The 19,756-nt window shown below is 33.5% G+C and overlaps 2 protein-coding genes across 7 annotated transcripts; one reads left to right on the top strand and one right to left on the bottom strand.

Annotated features, from left to right (window-relative positions):
* Positions 1-1,584: 1,584 nt before the first annotated feature.
* On the bottom strand, positions 1,585-4,500 carry LOC131929683 (serine/threonine-protein phosphatase 6 regulatory ankyrin repeat subunit B). 4 transcript variants are annotated; one of them, XM_059286007.1, is made up of 6 exons: positions 4,307-4,500; positions 2,884-3,308; positions 2,656-2,770; positions 2,430-2,556; positions 2,135-2,333; positions 1,585-1,996 (listed from the first exon to the last, which is right to left on the bottom strand). In XM_059286007.1, exons 2-6 carry the CDS (start codon positions 3,118-3,120, stop codon positions 1,709-1,711), a joined length of 966 nt encoding a protein of 321 aa, XP_059141990.1. In that variant the 5' UTR covers positions 3,121-3,308; positions 4,307-4,500; the 3' UTR covers positions 1,585-1,708. The 4 variants fall into 4 exon arrangements, with proteins under 4 accessions (XP_059141990.1, XP_059141994.1, XP_059141991.1 ...); XM_059286011.1 differs by having other exon boundaries at positions 4,344-4,500; XM_059286008.1 differs by having other exon boundaries at positions 4,250-4,338.
* A 5,827-nt stretch (positions 4,501-10,327) lies between these two features.
* LOC131929696 (coiled-coil domain-containing protein R3HCC1L) lies at positions 10,328-18,774 on the top strand (the record flags this gene model as incomplete). Of its 3 annotated transcripts, none has more annotated exon segments than XM_059286037.1 (11): positions 10,328-10,405; positions 13,051-13,185; positions 13,346-13,407; positions 13,755-14,006; positions 14,506-15,916; positions 16,020-16,110; positions 16,192-16,273; positions 16,461-16,531; positions 16,715-16,810; positions 17,328-17,468; positions 17,575-18,774. In XM_059286037.1, coding segments are annotated over 8 exon segments (2,217 nt in total). In that variant the 5' UTR covers positions 10,328-10,405; positions 13,051-13,185; positions 13,346-13,407; positions 13,755-13,776.
* Between the last annotated feature and the right edge of the window lie 982 nt (positions 18,775-19,756).

Below are 19,756 nucleotides of genomic sequence, written 5' to 3'. Positions count from 1 at the left end.
TCTTAAACCGTAACTTACCATTCTAAATATAGTATAAAAAGTTAAGATAACCTTTGCTTTCATAGTAGTACCTTGTAGAATATTTTTACTAACCTTAAACAAGAATTTACCACACAAAAAAAGTCTTATTACAGAAAATGAATGTGAAAATGTACAACAAATACTACAGAATATTTAATTGTGGTGACATCTAAGAATGATTATTAATAATGATCACAGCAGAACAAAGTCAATTACAAATTAACTAATTTAAAATACAGAATTGCAATAGCTCAAATGCATATTTTTTTACAATATGGATATGGAATTAGAACACCAGGTAAATCATTTTGTAAAGATCCTGTCTCTGCCAGAAGGACAAGACAACAGGTAGTGTGAGCACCATTTACTAGGATCAAATTAAGTCAAAGCCATATTAATATTAGTCAATTAAACTTTAAAATAATTTACTTAGTTTCTATTAAGATTTGAAACATAGTCATAGTGTTAAAAATCGTTTTGATTTATTTAAGATCTATTTATTTTTACTGTATGTGAAATAATAACTCATTAACCTTGTTTTTTTTAAAGTTACAAATCTGACATAATTTTTGTTCTAGTATTCAAAGCATGTTAATTATAATTCAATACATTATGCACATAGTTTTATGTAGATCGTTGGGACCATTATCTACCATAACAACGATGTAATACTAAGTTCAACATCAAAATAATATAATAGGCATCTCAAGTATTTCTTCCACACAACTCAAACACACTAAATATCCATAGCAAAATGTAATTTTTTACCAAACATTCTCTTCACAAAAAATCTTTTCAGCATTGTTTTTTTTTCAAAATATTAGGACTCTAAACCAATTATATTTATACAAAATGCTGCAACAAAAAATAATAAAATTGAGAAAGTAATTTTTCTAAATTTATAGTATTTTATTAAGAAAGTTTTAGAAATTTTAAGATTTTAGTTCTTTAAGAAGCAACAGCATTTATTTAAAGTTTTAAAAAAAAGTTGTGACTGGCATAATACTTTTTTCTTAAATACTTTTTGTTTGTTTAATTTTAATAATCAGCAAGTAGATCTATTCCTAAAAAATGGTTACTCTCTAATTATTTGTCTAGTACTGTGACTTTTGCATTTTCCGACAGTGGAAAATCTTTCATATTTAGAAATTAAGTTTGTTAGGTGAATAAATGCAAAAATATTAGGTTAATGATTTCAACCAAATTTAAACTGTTATCACATTGTTTTTTTAATTTAAAACCAGCTTAAAGAAAAGCAAATGCTAACAATTTCTATCACAGAGTTATTGATTATTTACATGTTTAAATAAATGCATTCAACTAAACAGAAAAACACATTTCTCTGCTTTTAAAAAAACATTATAATATTAACTCTAAATCAGAATAATATTCTCAGACATGTAGGTCTACATTACATTTTTTTAGAAGTAAATTGTTCAAATTGTTTTTTAATAAATTTTTCAGACTTTTGAAAAGGAAAAAAAAAAAATCAGCTATATTGTTAAAAAACAGTAGAGCAGCATTTCAATATACTATTTACATTTAAAAAAAAAAAAACAGTAAATCATCACATCAATGTCAAAAATTTAAATTTAAGTATCTTGCATTGTCTGTATTATTTAAATTATTGAAATAATTTCTATAGCCTGAAAATTAGTCACTATACATACAAGATAAAAATAAGCAACTACAACATTGGCAAATGAAACATTTTTCTTGACAAATATATTTTAAGAGAAGGAGGAATAGGAAGCTGTGCAACACATTTCACCAAACCTGGACAGTCATAGGTGACCAGTCTCTTTTGGATTACTTTACGACAAAGGTTTCTGAGCATGGGTGGCGATGTCATAGAGGAATTGTACCATGCTAAAAAATTATCATCTCCAGTGAGTAATTCAGCAGGGATTCCCGGTCCTTTCCACCGAAGCCAGTCTTCAAGATTTAGCATGTCACAACCAGCAGCATATAGAATCTGATGGTTAAAATTTTGTAAGATTGTAACAGGAAGAAGCTATAAACAGAATATTTTCATCATTCATTTCTTATTATAACAATACTAATTTTAACTTTTTTTTCCACCCAGAAAAAAAATATCAAATGAAATGGTTACCTTAATACAGGGTACTTGGTATTTAAGGTCTTCTTTGTACAAGCCAGTACTCAATGAAGCAACACATACATAAAGTGGAGTTCTCCCTTTATAGTCTACAACATTTACATAGCTATTTGCTTCCAGTAAAATGCGAATAAGCTCCTTAAGTTTCCAGTGTGCAGCGCTGTGAAGTGGAACACGACCATAGCGATCAGCACTGAAACGAAACAAATTAAAATAGACACACTGAAGTGTTGTGATATTAAGCTAATAAACAGGGAAATTTAAAAAATAAATTTGAAAAACTGCTTACATATTTACTGACGCTCCTGCTGCCAACAAACATTTAACAGTGGCATAACTGGAATGCACAATGGCATTTTGAACACAAATATACAATGGTGTTTGATTCTCTTTATCTGGCTTATCAATTTCAGCACCTAAGTAGCATATTTGATTTTTAAAATGTTAATGGGATTAAAATGTGATAGTCTTTTAAAACAATCAATGAACATATAAATAAAGTAACAGTTACTTGCCAGCTTTGACTAAAACATCAACTAAGATCATCCTTCCATGAAATGCAGCTTTGTATAGGGGTGTACAACCATTACGGTCTGTTCTGTTGACTGCTGCTCCACTATGTAATAAAATCTGAAAAATAATTAACAACAAAGAAATATTAAATCCACACAGAAAGTACTAAAACATACAAATATAGAGAGAGTTCTTGTACATGCATAAAATAAAAAGTTTTAAAGCCTTACCATTACAATGTCCACATGGTTTAGTGATACAGCTGCTATTAGTGGCGTTGTACTGTCTTTTACACTGGGCACAGCAGGATTATTCCAAGGATAGTTAATATCCACTCCTTGATTTAAAACTGAAAGAACACTTTGTCTGTCATTGCCGACAACAGCAATATGAAGATCTCGTTCCTTTTGGGGCATACCCATTGTCATGGAGACCGCACAGTTTTTACTAGACCGTGAATTACCCATTTTTTAGGATAATGAATCAAATTTATTCTGAATCAATTAAGCTAAATCATGGTCATAGATTTTAATCAACTTAAAAAGATCTTGATCAATTTTTCAACAATGGAGGCTACTGCTAAATGTTAATGTCTTTAAAACTTAAGTGATATAATTTGTCACAGTGCAGTTCATCTTGTTATTGTAGATAATACCTATGAGGAATAAATCATGAGGTATATTTATATTAATAAAAATAACAAATATGCAAGTTACTTAAGTTAAAACTTGAATATAGTTGAATGTGTTTTACAAATAAATGCAATAAAAAAATTGTGGGTACTAAAATTTCTTTGCTGGCAAAGTTTTGTAACAATTTGTTAAAATGTTTAGGAAACAACCAACTGTTTAGGCCTACTAAACAATCAATAAGTTAATAGATTCTAATAGGAAACTGATAACAAACTTCAATGATCACATTTGATTGTGTTTGCCCTCAAAATTATAGGTCTATGATTTTTGGACACACCAACCCATTCAAACAACGATTTGGAACAAAATTGAAATGAGGCATTAATGCGTCATACTAATAGTTTTAGTCTTTTGAGATATAAAAGGCCCTGGATCTAGTATAATCTAGATTTATATAATTTTGTTTAGCGTAGTGAAAAATCACTAGACTAGGTAGGTAGGCCTTTAAAAAATGTATCTTCTTTAAACAGTTTTAAATCCTTATTTAATAATTTTTATTTTTAGGTCTATTGGCCTTTTTTTGCATAAAGTACAGGGCTTAGGCCCTAGGATTATTATTAATAGGCCCAGATCTATTGCTAGTCAAGACTATGTACTTAGTAATTTGAACTAGAATGCTACATGACTAGATTTTAGATCTAGACTACGTATTTTTAATTTATTGTTCATTTTTTATTGTTGTGTTTCATAGTAAGTTTACTAAGGTAGACTAGATCCGATCTAGATCTAGATCTAGACTCTAGTAGATCTAGTTAGTAGTCAGTAGGACGATGACATAGACATAATGATAATGGAGTAAATTATAAGGCTTTTGTAACATAGCATTGTCAATGCACGACGCACAAACATCTAACATAAGTAGATGGTATAAATTCATTATAACTACACAAAAATAACGACCTACTTTGGCCTTTTTTATCTGGTGAGACTCTTTCTTTATTTTATAAATTAAATAGTTTACCCAAATGTTTGTGTGTATGTGTTACAAGATCGTGTACCAGATTTTTCAAGATTGGTTACTTATGAAGTATCAATTAAATATTATTCCAATCATCAAATAATCCTCTGTTTAAATTGGAAAAAAGGTTTATCGATAATAATTTGGAGACATTCTATAACTGCTTATTCCGTTTAATATGTAGATAACTGCTGGTTAAAAGCATAGATTTATATATTTTGAAGGGTTAGCTGGCGCTTAAGAGAAAGCGAGAACTACCCCGGATGTTAAAGAGCTTTACTGGTCGCGCATAATGCAAATGGAGCAAGGGGAGGGGGGGGAGGGCAACAAAAAAGTCTAAATGTTATTCTAAGACACTTTTCAATTATAATATTGATCTAAAATCTACTAAGCTTGAAAAAAAATGGTCGCATAATTTAACACAATTTTAAAAATGGTACCTTGAGACATGTGGAAACCATGGGATGGTTCAAATAAATAATTATATGTTAAGTTGCTGCAAGAGAATTCCTTTCATTTTCCTCTTTTTCTCCTGTGGGGGGGGGGGGGGGGGGGGGGGGGGGGGGGCGCACAAAAGTATTCCGGGAATTACATTTAAAATTTCGGGGGGGGGGGGGGGCTGGATTAGAACTTAATCAAGAGCACATAGAACGGTATGTAATGCAGAGTCGCAAAAGTATAAAATACACATATTTAAATGTGAAGTACAGTAAGAAACTTGCTGTTATTTGCCTTTGGTGAAGACGCCCAACAGAGAGTGAATGAACGGGTATGTTGAAAGGTCTTTCTGGACGCCACATTTGACGAACAAAGTTGGACAACGGCCGAAAATAAGGCAAATATCAGAAAAACTTGTCGACTTTTATACAGCTATTAATGACAACATAATACAAATGTATTAGATCTAGGCTTATATTGATAGCGTACAAAAGCAAATGTTACACTTGTAAACTGGACAGAATGACCCAGGGCGGTGGATTGACGATCTATAACTATCGAATATGGCGAAAAAATAAAGAGTAAAAGGTCATCGTGGGCGGACATTGTGTGTGATGCAGGGATGCGCCCGTGACTGTTTGCCCTTCAACAAGTAAAAAAATAAACTCGCCGCGACTGATATGTTGTAACGGGTGGCCGGAAAGAACCGCAACGGAAAAAAGCGCAACGGAAAAAAGCGCAAAACAAAAAGCGCAACGGAAATAAGCGCACACGGAAAAAAGCGCAAAGAGAAAAAAGCGCACACGGAAAAAAGCGCAAAGAGAAAAAAGCGCAAAAAGAAAAAAGCGCACACAGAAAAAAGCGCAAACAGAAAAAAGCGCACACGGAAAAAAGCGCAAAGAGAAAAAAGCGCACACGGAAAAAAGCGCACACAGAAAAAAGCGCAAAGAGAAAAAAAGTGCAAAAAGAAAAAAGCGCACACAGAAAAAAGCGCAAACAGAAAAAAGCGCAAACGGAAAAAAGCGCAAACAGAAAAAAGCGCAAACGGAAAAAAGCGCAAACAGAAAAAAGCGCAAACGGAAAAAAGCGCAAACAGAAAAAAGCGCACACAGAAAAAAGCGCAAACAGAAAAAAGCGCAAACGGAAAAAAGCGCAAACAGAAAAAAGCGCACACAGAAAAAAGCGCAAACGGAAAAAAGCGCAAACAGAAAAATGCGCAACCAGAAAAAACAACGAAAAATGTGCAAACGAGAAATTTAGCACAAATACCTATAACCACTAGATGACACATTTATACATGACTGTTAGGGCTGCTGTAAGAGTGTCGTGTTTGATCATGTGATCTACTACCATTTAAAGCGTACCACTACCATGTGCATTCCCCTCACCACGATACAGGCGATAATCGCACTTTACACAATGCCTATTATTTTCTTGGTCAATAATTATTCAACTACTATTCTCGTATAAATAAACATAAAACTATCCTTGATATCGACATTACGCGAAGTATCTCTCACATTCTCCCTAGTCCGAACTACCTAGCTTGCATACCATAACTACCCGTTCCAATGGCAAAACTTCATTCTCTTTCATCCGCGTCATCTAACATGCATTTGTCATATCTCTCATATCTCTCGCAACAACATTCATTCGCACCAAAATAACAATTATGTTTTTAATATTATTTCACATCATGACGCACTTACCTACCTACCTACTACCTACCTACCTACCCACTTACCCACCTACACACCTACCTACCTACCCACTTACCCACCTACCCACTTACCCACCTACCCGCCTACCCACTTACCCACCTACCCACCGAAAAAGGATCAGCGAAGTTCGTTAGTTTCGTAAACTGTACTTTTTTTAATGAAAATTCATTGACATCATTGACATATGTTACATATATGTTACATTTTGCGACAATCTTAATTAGTGCGTTGGGCTTGTATGAAAACTCACTTCGAACTAACTCAATTACATGCTATTTATTTTAACATTACACGGTAAGCGTCACCCAAGTGTTGTGATGTGAGGTGAGGACAGGTTCGACAATAAACCAACACGAAAGTAGGAAGGAGACATAGACTGCCTGTTAGAGAATGGACCCCCTAACTTTCCTAACCCCACCATTTATTATACCCTACTTAACCTCAAAATTTCTTGCACTATATGTCACTTCCCTCCCAATCGTTCCTATTCTACAGAATTGTGTGTACTATATATTTACATTCTTTAATCTCAATATAACTAAAATAGACTATTGTTTGAAGGGTAATGAAAACATGTAAACATACACTTTTACTAGTGTCCGCCCCCCCCCCCCCCAGAAAAATGTTGACCCCCCCCCCCGAAAATCCCCTCCCCCCCCCCTTAGCCCCGGAGAAAGAAGTCTGGAAGATACACTGCATGTAGCCTATATAACAGAAGAGCTATGGTTGTTTATATCATTTTGCATTCGTCCGGTAAACCTTTTAGTAAAAAACCTTAAAAAACCTTCCATAACCTTTTTATAAAGAAACAAAGAGAGATGAAGTTTTATAATAACATCAGGCTTTGACTTACACCTACTCCAATATCATCTACATTGTTAAACTGATTAACTATGTAATGTAGGGCTCAACAGGATCAATGAACTAACCTTACGCCAAACCAGTTTGAAATTTCGAGTTTTGTAACACTGTTACTAAGCTAGCAAAATGCAAATGTGCATAATCTATATCATCTACACAAACACCCAACCACCTACCTAACTACCCACCCACACATCTACCCACATACCCACCTAACAACCTACCTACCCACCCACTTACCCACCTACCCATATATATATATATATATATATATATATATATATATATATATATATATATATATATATATATATATATATATATATATATATATATATATATATATATATATATATATATATATATATATATATATATATATATATATATATATATGAGGTAATTAGATAGGTGGGTAGGCATGTAGGCAGGTAAGTAGGTAGGCAGGCAGGCGGGAAGGCAGGTTGGTAGGCAGGTAAGTAGGTAGGTAGGTAGGTAGGTAGGCAGGTAGGTAGGTAGGCAGGCAAGCAGGCAGGTAGGTAGTCAGGCAATCAGGGAGGGAGGGAGGGAGGTGTTGGGAGGGAGGTAGGTAGGTAGGTTTAATGATGCGGATGAAAGAGAATGAAGTTTTGTCATAGGAACGGGTAGTTATGGTATGCAAGCTAGGTAGTTCGGACTAGGGAGAATGTGAGAGATACTTCGTGTAATGTCGATATCAAGGATAGTTTTATGTTTATTTATACGAGAATAGTAGTTGAATAATTATTGACCAAGAAAATAATAGGCATTGTGTAAAGTGCGATTATCGCCTGTATCGTGGTGAGGGGAATGCACATGGTAGTGGTACGCTTTAAATGGTAGTAGATCACGTGATCAAACACGACACTCTTACAGCAGCCCTAACAGTCATGTATAAATGTGTCATCTAGTGGTTATAGTTATTTGTGCTAAATTTCTCTTTTGCACATTTTTCGTTGTTTTTTCTGGTTGCGCATTTTTCTGTTTGCGCTTTTTTCCGTTTGCGCTTTTTTCTGTGTGCGCTTTTTTCTGTTTGCGCTTTTTTTCCGTTTGCGCTTTTTTCTGTTTGCGCTTTTTTCTGTGTGCGCTTTTTTCTCTTTGCGCTTTTTTCCGTTTGCGCTTTTTTCTGTTTGCGCTTTTTTCCGTTTGCGCTTTTTTCCGTTTGCGCTTTTTTCTGTGTGCGCTTTTTTTCCGTTTGCGCTTTTTTCTGTTTGCGCTTTTTTCTGTTTGCGCTTTTTTCTTTTTGCGCTTTTTTCTCTTTGCGCTTTTTTCTGTGTGCGCTTTTTTCCGTGTGCGCTTTTTTCTCTTTGCGCTTTTTTCCGTGTGCGCTTTTTTCTGTTTGCGCTTTTTTCTGTGTGCGCTTTTTTCTTTTTGCGCTTTTTTCTCTTTGCGCTTTTTTCTCTTTGCGCTTTTTTCTCTTTGCGCTTTTTTCCGTGTGCGCTTATTTCTGGGAACCGTTGTAACGTTCAATTGGACATCAAAGTTGGCAGCTTCAAGTTTCTTCTATGTGATAAGAGGTTTTGTTTCTACAACAGCTGGCTTGTTTTAAATTTGTATTTGAATTAATTTCCAAAAAGCGGGTCATTGTCATGAAAATGACCCTAAAGGGGAGCGACAGCATCACTTAGACATCCCTACCTACACCTCTGTCAGAAACATTCAGAAATGGAGTTTTCTGCTGAAGATCTGTTTACAGCCAGTTAATGAATCTTGACACTACTTGGGGAATATCAGTTGCTCAATATTGTTGTACATAGATCTACTTAATTATGATAGAAAATACTTTAGTTTTGATCCCTCTTTCTGAATAACAGCTAAGGAAAATAAAAGTTTTAATGTAAATTTACAATTTAAAAAAAAAAAAAAAAACAAATGAGAAAAACTTTAACTGCATCAGATTAATTATTACTGATGCAATTTAACTGACCTGGACTATCTGCATGCTTCAAAAGCAGCAGTAGCGTAGCGAGGGGGGGGGGGGGGCGGGGGTGGGACATATGTCCCCGGGCGCCGACCTTAGGGGGCGCCAAAATGGGTTGGAAAAATAAATTGAAAGGTTGAGGGGGGTGCAAATTGAAAGTTTGAGGGGGGGGGGGGGGGTGCAAATCGAAAAGTTTGTCCCCGGGCGCCGGGAAGGGTCGCTACGCCTCTGAAAAGCAGATATTGAGTAACAACGTGAGCGTAAAACGCTCTATCTATATAATTCTTTTGAAGCAAAATTCACATTTACTTAACTTCAAATAGGATTGTAGACAGGGGTTTTAACAGACGTATTTCTCGAGGGGGAGAACAACTGTTTTTCGTTCTTAAAAATAAAATGTTAATGGGTGTAAATTAGTGTAATATGTTTTGTCGTGTTGTGTTCTTTTTGCCGTTTTATGTTTTTGCTGTGAGCTTACGACTACCAACCATTACGTCTTAAGTTCGGATTCCAGTCACAAAAAGCCAGACCCCCCTAAAATGACGTCACACCCCAGCCTACAACCCCCCTCAAAATTGCAGTTGAATTTTTCTTAAAACATCGATATTTTTCCAAAATCTTGTCTGAACTCTGCCAAAATATAGTATTTTAATAAATTCCTATTACAATTTATTAAAACAGTTTTCTAAAACGCAAAATGACGTCCAACATTCGTTTTCTAACATTGCTTTTTATTTTATACTGCAAAAGTGTGACGTCGCACCATCTGGACCCTCCCCCCTCCCCCTCATCACACATCGTCACACAATTACGGACCCCCCCCCTACGAGTGTGACGTCATTTATGGACGACCCCTTATTTGGACTGTTGCTACATAGTCGATGTAAGATAATTTAAAATTAGTTTAATTTTTTCAAGACGATCTGGACACCTAGGACATGTATTGCACAATGTAGGCTTAAATCAACAATTATCATTGGCTGGATGCGAAATAAATTGAGAACCGCTAAACAAACTATTTCTAGGTCTAGAACAAGCTATTTGGATTTCTAGAACTCTTTTGTACATACGCTTATCAGAGAGTCCAAAATAAAACTTTAAAGACGGAAGACCTAAACAAAAGAAAATCCAAGCACAAACTCTGTGAGGCAGGATTAGTTTGAATACTTTCTTATACACTAAACACTGATCTGTGGTAGCCTACCCTAGATTTACAGCTACATTAAATGTAGTAGATTTATGTCCATATTTATTAACTGACATGATTATATTTTATTTAGGCTTACGGATCTAGATCTAGAATCTGGCTAAGACTAGTCCGTCTCTGTGTGTAGTTGAGTGACCTAGCCTAGCCTGCTTTAAGTAAGCCAAGGCCAGGGCCTAAGAAGTAACTAAGGGGTAATCTATCGTTTTAGATCCGTAAAATCGACCGAGGCTAGTAAGAAAGAAAAGTGGCTCATTGATTTGGCTTTAATAAAAAATAAAAGTGTATTGAATTGTGATATACTGGATATAGGCCCTACTTACACTTAGGCCTATATTTTATATGGCAATATAATATATTATTAGGCCTATATGGGGGTAATTTTTATACCAGTGTCCAATAATAGAATAATTGGGAGAATTTGTATACCGGTGTCCGATAATGGAATCTTCTTTAAAAAAAGGGTGTAAGGGTACTGGTAGTTAACTAAATACACACATTGCTGGCTAATGTCAATGCTAACCCTGTCCCTAACCCTAACCCAAACCCTGGTCCTACCATACGCCTAACCCTAATTTCTAACAATAAAATTAGTGGAGATTACTACTAACAACCCAACACACCTATTTTATGGAAGAGTCTATTATCAGACACCAAATTCTATAATCATCCCAACACACCTATTTTATGGAAGAGTCTATTATCAGACACCGGTATCTATAATCATCCAAATCTTCTTAAAAAAGGGGTGTAAGTTTACTGGTAGTTAACTAAAATACACGCTTGGATTGCTAATGTCAATGCTAACTCTAATCCCCAACCCTGGTTCTACCATAGTCATACGCCTAACCCTAATTAGTCAATTTCCAACCATAAAACTAGTGGAGATTACAATACTACAACTCAACGCACCTATTTTATGGAAGTCTATTATCAGACATTGGTAACTAAAATCATCCCTTATATCAAATAATATAATAGACCAGGGGTCTCCAAACTACGGCCCGCGAGGTCCTCTCATCCGGCCCGCGGAGATCTTTTTGTCCAGGGAAAAAACGTTTGTGGGTGATAGCCGAGGAACATTGCCCAGAAAAATCAAAGACATGCCTGGAAAAAACTGGCCCCCGAACTGAACTTTGATAGTCAATGCGGCCCTCGGGCTGAAAAGTTTGGAGACCCCTGTAATAGACAATTGAATAATAAACCAAAAGCATTGTCTTGATATATCAGTATAAGCCAGAAATTAACTTTAAACAGTAGTGTTTAAGAGCAAGATTTGCTATACAAACAGTGGCCATAAGACTGGTTACCCCTGAATTTCTAAGAATATTGTTAACAAAAAAAAAAACTTAAGATGGCTGCTAAAAAAACGAGCTTGGTTGCATCTGAAGAAAACATCGCTAATCTTTATTAATTTCTGAAAATTTTGAATAAAATTGTTTAAAAACAGGTACATGAAACATTTTTGTAACTTTTGAAACATAAATCCTCCTAAAAATGTGAAATAATTACTAAAATGTAATGAGTCACCTTTCTTTCACATTACTAGCCTTGGCCGATTTTACGGACCTAAAACGATACATTACCGCCTCAGGTACTATTAGCTAGTCTACTGTCTGTAGTCTAGCTAGTGTTAGTAGACATAGAGTAAGCAGTAAACTTTATGAAGTCTTGTTAGGTCTAAGTCTTCTAGGACAGCCTGCCAATAAACTATTCAGTCCACTTTTGTCATTCTAATGACTTGTAATAGCACTAGATCTAATACTTAGTACCTACCTAATTAAATATAGGCAAATTCTACCAGAAACAAACTACACATGCACAGTGTGAAAAAAAATATTGCCTCCCTTCATGGGCAATGTTTTCAATGTACTATGCATGAGTATATATATTTACCCTCTTTGAGGGGTACCGCCCCCAGCCCCCCCACCCTGAAAAATTAAAGCGTCCCCCCTGAGAAAAAGTCTGGAAGAAACACTGTCCCTAATGCACCTAATCCTAACACTAATGCGTAAACCTTAACAACATGCCTAGCCCTATCCTTAAGGGTAACCCTCATGCCTAAACCTAACCAATAACCCTTAAAAAATTCAACATCAGCTTTTATTTACTAAGTAAAATAATAAAAAATTGCAAAATAAAACTCAGAGCCAAAAGGAATAGAAATTATGCCATGAAAACAAGCTCATTGATGTCAGCCTCCTGAATTATTCTCACATTGTCTAAAAGTTATGTCTTACGCAAAGAATGCTAGCCTAGGGCCTTGGGAGGCTTTGCAGTATACAGAACAAGTCTTACAAGACTGCAGCTTATACTAGAGATGACTGTGCAGTTAGGACATTGGTCTTGTTGCATGATTCCTTCAGTATAGAAAATATTGCTAATTTGCTTTACTTTGTTTTTTCATTCTGAGAATAGAAAAGGTATAATTTAACAATTTTCATCATACTTCAAGATTGAACAAATAAATTAACTATGGAAACACTTCAACATATGGTTAGGCTAAATGGATGTTGTAGTCAGAAGTAACCTTTTTTTCTTCTAAATTTAATACTTTATTTTATAAATTATTTCTAAATTATAGCAACTAAAGAAAGAAAAGGCAATTCAATCTGGCTGTTATAATAAACAATCGTTACCTCAGCTCTAAAGATGCAGACTTTGTAGAGCACCTTTTATTAGATCTTGAAAGATATCAAGATCTAAACAATTCATACAGGTATGATTAATTAATAATAAAGATAATTTAAAAAAACAACAACAACCCATACTGATATATTATGTCTAATTCATTAAAAATTATTTTAATTTAAGCTTTTACAATGGGGATATTTATAATTTTTATTTGATAGAAATTAACAAAATGTTTCTATTAACAGAGTACTGTTGTTTCCACCATTGGCAAGCCACTTCCGCCTACTTATCCACAAAACTACAGAAAGTAATTTTACTCAACTAATAACCTTTTCAATAGGCAGTGGATTATCTCGGCAAACAGTTGTTGCGTACAAAATTGCTTGCCTGAGGTGATATTATCAATTATCTTATCAAAATAAAAAATATTCAAATGCATTCCCCTCCCGACCCTCTTATAATTTACATGAATTAAGCTCCATACAGCATTTAAGCTTTAAATATGCTTTTTAAAATATTTTAACTGTTAAGGATTAACATAAAATGTTTGTATTAGTGATGTTTTAAGATTTATTATAACACAGTCATGTAAAGAATGTTTAATCCTTGTAGCATTATAAGTTGTAAACTGAAAAGTTTTTTCTCTAATTATAGAGGTCCACGAGGAATACAACTCATGAACTCTCCAACTCCACCAATTTCAAGAGGTCGAGGTAGAGGCAGAGGAAAAGAATTAACATCAAGCGAAAGGGTGTCACAATGGGTTAATCAAAGAGAGACTAAACGTTTGAATAAAGAAAAATGGGCTAATCCAAGTCATCAAACAGTTTTTGATGCTTTGAGTAATGATAGTGATGTTCAGAATTCAGAAAAACAAAATTCTGAATCAGATTCAAGTTCAGAAAGGTAATTTCTTGTGTAGAATCTAATTTTCATGTACAAAAATTACTTCTCTAAGTCTAATATAGATTATTTGTACGGACAATGCTTTTTTTCTTCTGCTTCTTCTTTGTTCTTAATTCTAGTGTTGGAAGAGATTCCCTCCAACACAATTAAATATTAGGTGTCAACTTGTTATGCGCCATATAGGCAGATGACTCTGATTTCAGCCTGCTTTTCTTTTTTGAATTTGGTTTCATAGCCTTTGTCCAACCAAGAACAAACTACAGGGAAGCAGTTGTTTGAATTTGGAGTTGTCTCTCCTATCGAGCCTCATCTGCCTGGGGGTTTGAACTTGTGCCTTTTGGTTCAGCAAACATGTGCTTAACCAACTTGACCACACCGTCATGATGATTTTAATCTATGAATATTACTGACAGCATATAAATTTATCTTAACATGAATTTTAAAAATTATGTAAAATCTTACTTTAGATGTTGCTTATTTTTCTTTCAAAATCTCTTAGATCAAAGGCTAAACGTTCTGAAACACAACTGTATATACCACCATATCTCCGTGAAAAGAAAGCTTCTAGTCAGAATATAATCACAAAGCCAAGTGCTGAAGCCCCTTATTCTAACATTGATGAACAATCACTTAGTAACAACCTGTGTGAAGATACCAGCAAAGTTTCTGAAGTTCCAGACACTCAGGACATTACTTACACTAAAGACAATGTAGACAATTTAACTGAAGCAGTTGCAGAGGTTAGCAAGTCAAAGGGAAGGGGTAGAGGAAAAAGGAAGCCAGAAGTTGAGATTTATGTTCCCCGTGCATTACGTACTGTAAAAAATGAAAGTAAGCCAGGTACAGACAAAGTGAACGAAACTATTAGCTGTGATAATCAAGATTATTCCGAAGCTTTTAATTTACATGAACAAATTAAAGAAGATGATTTTAATCAGCAATGTGTTAATAGTGTAGAAATTATGAAAGAACAAGTTTTGAAAACAGATCAGCAATGTAAGATTACTAAATGTGTTACCTCGGATGTTTCCAGTGGTTGTGAAACAATTGAGGAGATATTAATAAATTCTAAACATAAAACATATTTTACACCTAAACCTCCGGATGTGGAACCAGTAATTTCTATTGAAAATCTAAGCCAAAACCAACCAGAGGAAAAAGATATTTCTGATATCTCTTATTTAACTCCTGCAGTCAGTGAAAATGTAAACTGTACAAGTTGCGATGATAAAGATACACCAGGCACCCGCAACACAGACAGTTTTACTTTTGAGTTTTATGACCCTGCTGTCATAGCTTTTTTGCCATCATCCCCACTGGCCCAGCAGACTAACGATGATTCTTATTTTGTGAACAAAACAGATATATCATCACCTGCAACTATAATGTCTGCAGAGCAATGTCCTGAAAGTGATCTCTTTGAAAATTGTCAGAATGATATGCTAGATGCTGAGAAGATACAATTTAATAATTTTAATAACAACTCTGCTACAACACCTACTGACACTAATATTGAAATGATTGAAAAAGATGAGCAAAACAATATGTGTGTTGCTGTACAGAACATTGAATTGGATGAGACATTAAATACAGAAAGTAAAGTTTGTACTGACACTTCCAAATTAATTCCTGATTCAAACCCTGAGAGTTCAGATAAAGCTGCAGTTCATAAAAGCAAGAAAAAGCAGAAAAAAGATGGGTCCCCATCAGTAGATGGTAAAAGTGTGAAGAAGGCTTCAAAAGAAAAAAGTAGTACCAAGGAGAAGAAAAAAAGAAAAGAGAAACCAGAGCAAGTTTTGAAAGAGGCCAAAGAACAATCTGTCAGTGCAGAGAAAACAGAAGAGGAAGACACTTGGGATGCTTTGTTTGATGACAATGGTGATTGCTTAAATGACTCTCTAATGAAAGAGGTAAGATCACTTTTTTAAATAATGTTATGCATTGTGCTCCTTTAACCTCCTAATATTATGTTTAATTTCATCGTTTAAAAATATGCTACTGTATATTTTGTAGTTGACTGAGTATGTTGGCAAAGTTGAAATAGAAAAGCCCAAAATAAATTACCTAAAGTTTGAGCCCAAAGAGCCATCTTTAGATTATCAAGGTAACTATTTAACTATTCAATATTTTTTTAATTTTGAGTTTTTTTGTATTTTACATCTCATGAACATCAACGTTTTTGCAGCTTTCAGCCATATTGTTGAAATCTATGATTTTTCTGAACAATTGCAAACTTGTGATCTAGTTGCTGCTTTCCGTGACTTTAGGTCAGTAGCATTTGTCTACCTTTTTATTTCTAATAATATAATACAGTATTTTGGTATGCATCTAACTCTCATATGTCTTCATTCAAACAGTTAAGAGATCAGCTGTCTCTATTTTTAAATCAATAGCTTTATTAAAAAAAAAAATATATATATATATATTCACATATTTTAATTTCTTTATAATCAGTTCTCGTGGATTTGATGTAAAGTGGGTTGATGATACACATGCTTTGGGAATTTTTTCTAGTTCAGTTGCTGGTAAGTTGTGCATAAAAAATTATTTAAAATAAACAGGTGAATTTGTAATTATTTATTACCTACAAAATATTTTATGTATATATTTATATATAAGATTTATTTATTTTATTAATAAGATTTAAAACTAGTATGAGCAGAATTACTTAATGCCATTTAACAAAAATTAACTCCCTGTAAATTTAGCAAATGAAGCCCTAAAAATGGTCTACCCACTTCTAAAAGTTCGACCCATGTCTGAAGCTTCAAAGAAAGGGCAGCAAAAAGCTCAATACTGTCAGGGTAAGACCATATTTATTCATCCACTTGGTGTGCTTTAAAAACCTTAAGATTTAAAAAAAATCATGATGAAAATTTAGGTTTATCTAATGTTAAGACTGATTGTTTGTAATGACCTGATACCGACCACTGTAAGCATCAATGTTCCCTCTAAGCTTCCAGTTATAAACCTGCTTTACTTTAGTAAAATAAAAAAAAAACCTTGTATAGGTCATTTCAGAGCACAGCACACACAAAAAGTGCTTCTGCTCTTAGGAGGGATTGTTGGTGTGGGCTGGGCTTTTTAGTCCTGAGTTGTTTCAGTAAGTCAACAGGATGCTGCAAAACACCATGGATCAAACTAAATAGACAAAGAAAATTTACATCAAGACAAATCTAACAATAAAAGCTTTTAGATATTTTAATCAATGACAACGGCACTGGAGCAAAGATACAGTAATCTTTACTATAACTATGAAGATTAAGATGAGCTGTTGACTTTTGATACTTTAACTATTTTGACAACTATCTACTCTTTTAGAGTTTCTGCAACCTTATAAAGCACGTCCAGAAACAACATCAATTGCAGCTCGACGTCTCGTTGCTGGAGCACTAGGTATGGCACCTCGTGTTTCACGAGAGGTTAGAGATCAAGAGCGTCAAAAGTTAAAAGAAGCAAAAGGTTAGTTTGTAATGTTTTGCTTACTCCATTTACTTCTATAAAATAACACTTAATAATATTTAAGTAAGATTTTTACTCAACATGTGTTATGTTTAATTTTTTAAAGAAAAACGGCGTCAAGAACGGCAACAGAAGAATGACATTTGGGATGGCACTGTGGCTAAATCTACTGTAGATGAAGAAGCTGGAGGGTTGAGCTGATGTTGTTCTTAGTCAGGGAAAGATTATTAGATTTACCTGTTGGTGCTTTTGATATCAGAAACTGGATAATTCAGCTGATGTTGTTCTTAATCAGGAAAAGGGATTAGATTTTCCAGTTTGTGCTGTTGTCTAATTAGTCATGTTTGTTAATTTTATTAATTATATATAATTTTAAAGAGAACATAATTTCTTTGCATTCTCATACCTTTTTTTTACCTGTACATGAACTATACAATGAGGAAATGACTAGCTATTCAGCAGTTATAGATCACAAGGTTGGACGTTTTGATAAGATGCATTTTGTAGTTGAATATATCATATGACGTGTAAAATCACACAGACCTATGCTGTTACATAATGTTGATAAAAAAACTTCCTAAATTTTACTTGAAATCATTTGAATATTTTTTATTGGCTCCTCTAAAACAAATATAGTGCTAAATGAACAGACTATGTATTGAAATAAAATGTTTATAAAATATAATTTAATAGATTTCTCACATAAATTCAAATGCTTGATGATTATTAAACTAGTTTTTTTTTGTAGATATTGTAAAGTTTATTTATTTTAACAGTTTGATAAAAATACATTTTAAATTTTACTTGCAACTTTAAGATTGTATCATTAATGTAATACCTAAGTATAGATATGATACTTTTAGGAATGTATCTTTAATGTTCCTTATGTCCAGTGAATATATTAAATAAGGATCAAGTTTAAATTTGTACTAATATACTAAGAAACACCATAGTGTTGAGCAGTGTTTCTACATGCATGTTAGGCTTATCCTTAGTTTAGATCAATCGCTGTTGAGACTATTACTTTTTATTCATGCAAAGAAATAGCTAGTTTACAATTGAAATGAGCGGTAGAAATCTCAGGATTTTGCAATTAAAAGTGTAATTGATGAAAAGTATGAACAAAAGTGTAATAACTCTTGAATCTTCTGTGCCTTTGATGTTGTTTCATACCTGAAAAGGAAAAATGTATTAGAAAATTTAGATTTGATAGGGTATTTTTAACTAATGATTTTTAATAATGTTGCTACTACTTAAGGATTATCTTCTGTTTAATTGAATTTATCATTTAAAATAGTCTTAAGAAGTTTTGTGTGGGTTAAAATTGGATTTGCTTATAAAACTTGCTTTGCAATTTTCTGATAGAAAAAAAATATTAATTTAACAACTTAGACTAATTGTTTATTTTTTTTTAAATTAATAAAACCCTAAACTTTTGAATGCTGGGCTGCTATTACTATTTGCAAAGCATATTTCCATGACATTATTCCAAACTCAGTGAGCTATTATGTTTTGTACATATTTTATATTTCGAACAATTTTTATTGCATTTATCTGTACAGTCCAGATGAAAATTTGTGCAAAAATTGGAATTGTTACATAAAGTGCTAAGCTGTTTAGAATTGTGATATACGAATAAAGTTGCTTCATGGAAAATAATCTAATTTTATAATTCTTTCTTAATTAAATTGCTAGTTCCAAACTTTCTATACATTTAGCGAGAGATCTGGTATGCTCATTTGAAACAGAATTTTCATTTCTTTTTGTATGTGTTAGCTCCTGTCCAGTCTAATCAAATCTGAAAATATTAGATAATAAAAAAATTGGCAATAGTAGAAAAAAAGTAAGCTGGGACATTGGCTTCAATAAAACTCCTATGTGTAATAAGAGACTGCTTGTTAGCAATGTTAACGTGGGTGGAAAAATACAAAGGAAAAAAAAAACCAACCTTACTAGTTAAGGGGAGGCTACTCAGTGAAAGAGTCATGCCCTGTAATGGAGTTATACATTTAGTCCACTTTAAAGAATAAAATTAGTTAAAGAATTTTCAAGTTAAAATCATTTGATATCCAAGTTCTCGAAAATGTAAAGAATCATAAAAATAATTTTAAAAAACCTATTTGAATTGTTTTTTTTTCCCGAGTAGAAGACAAAATAGTTTTTTTTTGTTTAGTAGTTAAATTAAGAAAATGTTATAACATAATTTAAAACTAAAGCAAGTTTGACTGACGTCAAAATAGACACATAAATAACACCGTTGATTAAACCAGTAGCAAGCAAAAATTCAA

Source organism: Physella acuta, unplaced genomic scaffold (genome assembly GCF_028476545.2).
Source record: "Physella acuta isolate Inbredline_101_S28 unplaced genomic scaffold, ASM2847654v3 ptg001662l, whole genome shotgun sequence".
Taxonomy (NCBI): Eukaryota; Metazoa; Mollusca; class Gastropoda; family Physidae; genus Physella; species Physella acuta.
Note: the sequence above shows the minus strand (reverse complement) of the source record. Positions and strands in the feature narration are given on the sequence as shown.

Bases quoted from the DNA above. Each gene is read 5' to 3' on its own strand.
- LOC131929683 (XM_059286007.1), bottom strand. From the start codon at position 3,120: ATGGGTAATTCACGGTCTAGTAAAAACTGTGCGGTCTCCATGACAATG. The intron at 2,771-2,883 runs GTAAGGCTTTAA...ATTATTTTTCAG, and splicing joins ACCATGTGGACATTGTAATG to ATTTTATTACATAGTGGAGC. The intron at 2,334-2,429 runs GTAAGCAGTTTT...GTTTCGTTTCAG, and splicing joins GCAGGAGCGTCAGTAAATAT to TGCTGATCGCTATGGTCGTG.